Source organism: Alternaria novae-zelandiae (assembly GCF_023758075.1).
Source record: "Alternaria novae-zelandiae strain BMP 2774 chromosome Unknown scaffold_14, whole genome shotgun sequence".
NCBI classification, from domain to species: domain Eukaryota; kingdom Fungi; phylum Ascomycota; class Dothideomycetes; order Pleosporales; family Pleosporaceae; genus Alternaria; species Alternaria novae-zelandiae.
Window position 1 is genome coordinate 1,053,568 of NW_026056974.1, and position 7,303 is coordinate 1,060,870.

Consider the following 7,303-nt stretch of genomic DNA (forward strand, 5'->3'; position numbering starts at 1 on the left):
GTTTGGTCAGCTGTAAGTGCTTCGTTCCACGTTGGATATAGAGCAGTGTAGGAACTAAAAGTTTGCTGTGAGCACAAAGAGCACAAGAACGATGAGAAAGCGCAAATAGTGATTGTAATGCACAACAAAGGCATAAGTAGTCAGCGTGGCGTCTCGAACAAGCCAGAAACACTTGCAACATGCTGAATGTGCCTGTCATTGCCCTGCATGTTTGCGCAACCTACCGGTGGTGGCATGACATCGCTCGAATGATGGCCTACCACGATTTGCTTCTGCGACGCATCTGTCTGTCTTCAACTCAAGATGCAGCGTGGGAGACCACAGGCAAGCATAACGCAGGTGATGAGCCTTCTCGCGATGTAGGGCCTCTGAACATGCAGAGATCATCAGCAATGTTAGGCGGTGAAGAAGGCGATGATGGTCGGTGACGCGACGGCCCGACGCTGATACCGTAGTCTCCTCGGGAACCCGAACGTCTATGCTGCGTAGCATAAAGTAGTCATTCGCTATCAATGGCACAGTTGTTTGCCACAGTGCTTGATGCCGGCGTTGGGATGCGGCACATCTTTGCCGGCTGCAGGGAAGAGCGCCCGCCCGATGTGACATGTAGCCTGGGGACCGCTGGAGGCAGCAGGCTGCGTCGCGTCATCCGCCATTGGATGATGTCCCAGTGCGTCCGTCATCATTGTGCGGGCTGGCGACGTTGGGAGCTGGCGTGGTCACCGTCCTGATGTACTCCAAGGTTATTGTTACTCACCTGGAGCGCGTGTGCGGGATGGCGCCTTCCTGTCGCAAAGCCGCGCTAGTGGCGGCAGCTTTACCCGAACAGTGTTAGCACTCGGTGCCCATGGGCCGCGAACACAGCGTGCATCCTTTCGGTCAACGACATCAGTCTGATTGCTCTCCGTGATGTTGATCTTCTCTTCCGACGTGTCCTTTGGCCCACTACGCGAAACCGCACCTACGAGATTGCTTCGTTTCGCGAGACTGCAGAGACATGCCGTAGTCTTGTTGGTTCTCTTCTGAGTCAAATGTAGGGCAATGCAGGAGGCTACGTTGCCTTAGTATCTTGTGAACTTGAGCTTTTTAGACCAACGTAGGCGGCACGCCTGTTTGGTGTTTTATCTGTACATGTGCAGAATACACGCAATAAGCGTACGGTTGTTGTAAGTTTTGGAAATGCAAAGAACGCGTTAATGGCTTGCAAATGAATGTCTGCATCGGGCGAAGTTTACACGACTTGTCGAAGTAAAGACTGCCTAGAGCATACAGTGTGTACGCCTGATAACATAAAAAGAATGCGCATAGCTACCGCCGGTGGCGCAGCGCTGGTCAAATGACAGCCTACCGCGTCTGGCTCTGGAATGCATCTGTCCGCGTTTCACCCCAGACCGCGGCGCGAAACGTCGCGTTTGAGCGCCTGTCGTTTGCCATCAACATGCAGCGCGCCTGGATCAGCGAAGATCAGTAATATGACAAGTGGAAGAGGCAACAAAATTGAGGGACCTGACTGGTAGGGAATCATCCCGCGGGGTCCATAAGAAGCCCAACGACCGTTTTATTAGCCAGATTTCAGCTATTCGCCATCGATGCAGCAGTTGCTCGTCACTCTGACAGGACCGGGACGCGTCAGTGCATGTTGGCAGTGCCAGGCTGCAGCGATCCCACAGTGTGGCATCGCACGCTGACTTGTTCGCCGACGTAGGCAGTGGCGTCCGGGTACCGCAGGATATCGCAAGTATTAGGTCATCGTCGTGCTTGTGGCGGCCTTGAGAAAACGTCTCTTCTCACGTATGAGGTGGTGAAGTCAAGGTTACGCCCATGGCGCGGGGGTTCCTGTTGGGCGGACGCGTCAAAGCGGCCGCTAGCTAGATCCAGCCTTACCCGAACAGGCCTGCCCGACCCGGCGAACATCGTCCGGATCGCGTAACCCGCGTTTCCGATTGACCACCATCAGCCCGCCCGCTGTCACTCTGCGGCGTCGACTGCCTCTTCCGCGACCTTCCACCCACCGCGAATCAGATCTTTGCGACATGGCTTCATTGATGTGCTAACGGCGTCTCGCCTCGCGCAGCCACCCGCGGCTGACGACGACTCATTCTTCGATCGCAACCTTGGAAAGCTCTGGAATGGAACCCCATGCGTGCCTGCAACCTCTGCTTTGGAGCCCAACGCCGCGCAACGCTTCCTAAGGATCACAAGGGACAATCCGACACGCTTGGACTGACAGCAGTAGCGTGGAAGCGGCGTGCATCAAAGATAGCGGAACAAGCCGCAAGGGTCAGTGAGAGTACTACTCCCATTCGCACGATAGACAATTGTGTTGCATACTGGCGAATATCTCACAAGCCTCGACGCGACGTCAAGGAACAAGTCAATGGCAACCATGACAAGACGGTGCGATGGATCCGAGATGTTTGATGTTGAAGTTCTCAACAGATGCGGCTCAAGCGGCAGCTCCTGGTGAGGCTAGATCAGCCACATGGAACCAACCAAGAACACTTGGAACCACCCTCCCGGAAATTGGCCCAGTTTCCAGCCTTCCGTGGGTTTTCACCGAGCTTCGCGATTACCAAGCGATCGAGTAGCATCACGTCAAAGGATCGTAATTCGAGTCAGGGTCCAGCCGCTGTGGAGACGGATTGTGGATCATCCATGGATTGCTCGCGTGTCGCCCGCCTTACGGAAAATCCTTCACCGACACAGGCCATTCTCTTGTCCCTGCATGCATGGCGCTCGTGTCGAGGTCTTTTCCCAAGTCATGTCAACCCCTATGGAAAAGGACGCGCCGAAGGGTTCACAGTTTACATAGCCGTCTCCCCGCATGGTGAGTCTAGAGTTGGACCGATTTCTAGACCACATTTCCACCGACAACCATGCCGCGAGATGATCGATCCGGAGAGTTCACCGGTGTCTTGGGCTTCTTCATCTGTATCTGCACTCTGCTAGTACTGCTTCGATGCTACTGCAAGCTGGTCCTCGTGAAGAACTTCGCGGCCGATGACTACTTCTCTGTTCTTACCCTGGCGGCCTTCTTGGTCTATTGTAGCTCCGCGCTGCTAGGTGTCCAGAATGGGACCGGGAAGCGACGATATCTCATCCCGGATGAAAAGTATCCCATCGGTATGAAGGTGTGTAATACCACGTCTACAGTATATTCCATGAGGCTAACAACTCGAATCAGTGGTGGTGGACTTGCGAGCCCACATACGTTGTTACGAATATCTTCCTCAAGATGAGCATCGGGATCTTCCTTCTGCGCATTGCCCAGGATAGAACTCATCGCATGATTCTTTGGGTCGCCCTCATCGCCATCCAAGTATACAGCGTGTACTTCTTCTTTGTCTTCACCTTCCAATGCTGGCCTGTCTCGTTCTTCTGGGAACAGTTCCGCGGCGGCAAAGGACATTGCATCCCCTCTAGGTTCGTCGTGAACTCGTTCTACGGCTACTCTGCACTGTCCTGTGTTACAGACTGGACCTTCAGTATTGTTCCTATCTTCATCGTGCACAACTTGCAGATGGACAAAAGGAAGAAGATGACGGTGGTTGTTGTACTCGCCTGCTGCGCTATGTAAGCTCATTCCGCCTCTAGAGTCTCCCTTGCATCGTATGCTAACTCAACACCAGTGGCTCCACCGCAACAGTCGTCCGCATCCCATTCATAAACGGCCTCAACGATATACCCGACTTCCTATACACTACCACCGACGTCGCGATATGGTCTACCGTCGAAACCGGAATCGGCCTTGCGACCTCCGCCGCCGCCACGCTCCGTCCCTTACTCCGCCAGGTGTTTGGTGAAATTTCGACGCATGGTAGCGCCTCTCGCAAGCACTCGCGCCGGTGGAACTCGGGACACCCGTCACGCTCAGGGTACCTGGAACAGGCAAGTCAACAAGGTGGAACCGGTATCCAGCTCAGTAATCACGATTCGAAACACCATACTGTCCATGTCACCAGCGGGAATGCGAGTCCAAGTGGGAGTACGATCGAGTTGAACATGGAGTGGGAGCAGGACAAATATAATGCGTCGGCTGATGCAGCTGCAGCGGGGCACAATGGGATTATGAGGACGGTGAAGATTACGCAGATGTAGAATGAGGGTAACTTGAAATGAAAGCTATGACAACAACCGTTATCGACTGACCAACCCGCCAATGTACTCACCCAATCTCTCTCGCGAAAAGCCTTCAGATTCGAGCGCGGAGCCCAGAGTAAAGCCATTGCGCGAACAAGGGGTTCGCTTGGGCATTGACACATTTCCTTACCCTATTGTCTCCTTTGGATCATGCCGTATACCAAAGTAACACCTGCATGACCCAGCTTGAACGAGGTCCAGACCACAGCCCAAGCGAAAGGCGTACTCTTTGCTTTCTGCCCCGTTGTCGTTTGTGGAGATTGTACACTTCGTGAATTGCTGCTCGCATCGTCAAGCTCACCCCTGTGGCGCAGAGGGCGGGCGCTAGTCGCGGCAGCCTAGCCCAAATGGTACTGATCTTCGGCGGCTCCGCGCGAACATCGTACGGCTCCCACAATCTAGATCTCCTACACCCTCTCGACCAACATCACGACAGCTTCGAAAAGGTCCATGGCTTTCCTATTGCGGCCTTCAGCTCATCGCATTGAGTTCGCTTTCGCGAGAGGGCCCCATTGACCCGCTTGTGGCTTTCGCGTGGTGTAGCTCTACTTTTTCGGTCGAAGCGGCGACCAGCACGACAGCGATGCAATCATGAGCGCCATAAATATCATCGCTATGGCCTTCGACATGAAGCATCGCGCACCCTCTCTTATTATCTCCTCCGTCGGACATTGTCTGGCAGCCCTTCTTTTCGACCGCCTCGTCATTCGTTCAGTCTCGCATCCATCACCATCTCACCAATAATTCTTAATACCTAATTCGGCATCATGCGATCAATTCTCCTTGCACTTCTTGCTGCTCTCCCCATCATCGATGCTGCTGTGAGCAGTCCGCGCATTTCCAAGAGCGGCCGCTGCGGAAGCAGCTTTGGTCTTACGTGCGCCGGTTCCTCTTTTGGTAGCTGCTGCTCGCAATACAACTACTGCGGCAAGACTTCCGCTCATTGTGCCTCCGGCTGCCAGTCGGGCTTTGGGAAGTGTAAAGTCTCGCCCGTTCCGATCTCGGCATCTGCAAAGGTGTCAAAGGATGGGACCTGTGGCGGAAAGAGTGGCTTCACGTGCTTGAAATCTGTATTCGGCAACTGTTGCTCGCAGTAAGTCAATCATGGAAGGCACAGTACCACGTGGACAACTCGCTAATTACATCGTAATTTCAGATACGGATACTGCGGATCATCCAACGCATACTGCGGCTCAGGCTGCAACCCTGCTTTCGGTTCCTGCTCAGGCCCAGCTCCCGCCCCTCCTGCTGCCACGACGCGTTCATCTTCGTCATCAACTCGCACTGCTTCCACCGCTTCATCGCCCGCCACCAAACCTGCGACTCACAAGATCTCTACGAATGCGCGATGCGGAAATGCCTACCAAGCGTCACCTCTCGGGATGACCTGCGCTGGATCTAAGTGGGGTAACTGCTGCAGTAAATACTCATACTGGTACGTTCGGTCATTGCATGCTCCGTCGCATGCTACTGTATACTAATGCGCGACAGTGGGAGTACCGAAGCATACTGCGGTAGCGGCTGTCAGCCAGGCTTCGGCAATTGCAAGCCTGCATCCTCGTCCGTCTCGTCCGCCTCGTCCTCGCCGGCGAAGGCCCCAATTGCACCGTCAAGTGCACCACCGACCACGAGCACACACACAGTCTCTACATCTGCCTTGTCTTCAAGTACCGCGTCGTCTTCCACTATCTCGTCCCAGGCCATGAGCGCATCGCTCGCGGACCCTATCTCATCTTCTTCATCCACAATATCGTCGGTAGAAAGCATGTACCCAGTGCCCTTCACAACAAGCGTAAGCGCATCGGCTACCGCGATTGAGAGCTTTTATTCGCCGGACGCCACTTCAGAGTCAACAGTGGCCCTCGAGATCGTTTCTGCGCCTGGCCAGCCTCTAGCCTCGCCCGCAACGTCAGAGGTCACCACCTCAACGGACGCTATCACCAGCTCCTCAAGCGTCTTGGCTACCCTTGCAGAGTCGCCTACCACTACTGCCGAGCTTTTGAGCACAGCTACAGCCCCGCTCGCTACATCGGAGGTCGCTTCCTCGCAAGCCGAGATTGTCTCTCCCGTCGCATCAATTACCGTGCTCGAGACGTCTGTCGAGCCGACCACCACACCTACACCCACGCCCACGCCCACGGCCACGCCAGCATCCACTGAATCCCGGGTTGTACCGATGGAAATCGAGACCGAGACCATTTCCTCCACCGTTGCCCCCGTGATCAGCGCGTCGCCATCGTCGGAGCTTGTCGCATCCTCCGAAACCACCCCCACACCAACCCAAGAGACCGCAACGAGCTCAGTGGCCGAGACGCCGTCGCCACTCCCGGAGATACTCGCTTCCTCGTCCCCAGCGACTTCGAGCGTCGCGACATTCACCACGTCGGCCCCAGCGACCTGCAACACGCTCGCCGCGAGTTACAATCCATCTTTCGAAAGCGGAGCCATCGCACCCTGGACCAATACCTACGCCACCAATACTTTGTACGGCAAGACCGAGGTTCTTTCCGCTGATGTGGCACCCTTCGCGCCGCTCGACGGATCACATGCGCTTTACACCACGTTGACCAATCGGTACACGCAAGCCCAGAATTGGAGGTTCACGCTCCAAGACGTCTACATTCCAGCTGGCAGCAACTACAACTGCACGGTCGGATTCAAGATAGTCCAAAACGACAATCGCGCAGGATACGTCGTGCAAGTCGCTCTGTTCATCGACAATCAAGTTGTGAACTATGTGCAGAACGGTGTATCGAACGGTGTGTTCGTGGGCATGTCGACAGGTCCAGAGGCGGCTCTTTGGAAGACGATAGGCGGTTCTGGAGTCGCGAACGCGCAAGACCAGCATACGGTTATAGTTCGCGTCCTCTTCAACAATGCTGTTAATCTTGCTGAGGGAACGACTTTCGCGATCGATAACCTGCAGTGCTTCCCGACGGGGCAATGCGCAATGTAGATAGATATAGACACGTAGCGGAACGCAATACAAGATAATTAGATTACCTTTGCACAAACTGCGTGTAATTAATTATCTTAGGCTCGCGTATACTTTTCTTAAGATAGAATATAAAAGAGAAAGAGCTTATAACTCTACTTACAGAGCTATATATACTTAACCTATACTATTAGTATTAGATATATAGACTCTAAATTAAAGTCTACT

At 54.2% G+C, this 7,303-nt stretch overlaps 2 protein-coding genes across 2 annotated transcripts; both read left to right on the forward strand.

The window, feature by feature from the left end:
* Positions 1–3,125: 3,125 nt before the first annotated feature.
* On the forward strand, positions 3,126–4,098 carry J4E88_007180 (uncharacterized protein; the record flags this gene model as incomplete). Its single annotated transcript, XM_049400801.1, has 3 exons — positions 3,126–3,131; positions 3,185–3,573; positions 3,630–4,098. The coding sequence occupies 3 exons, from the start codon at positions 3,126–3,128 to the stop codon at positions 4,096–4,098; spliced, it is 864 nt and encodes a 287-aa protein (XP_049253749.1).
* Positions 4,099–5,604: 1,506 nt separating this feature from the next.
* Positions 5,605–7,096, forward strand: J4E88_007181 (uncharacterized protein; the record flags this gene model as incomplete). Its single annotated transcript, XM_049400802.1, has 3 exons — positions 5,605–5,612; positions 5,673–5,932; positions 5,997–7,096. The coding sequence occupies 3 exons, from the start codon at positions 5,605–5,607 to the stop codon at positions 7,094–7,096; spliced, it is 1,368 nt and encodes a 455-aa protein (XP_049253750.1).
* Positions 7,097–7,303: the final 207 nt, after the last annotated feature.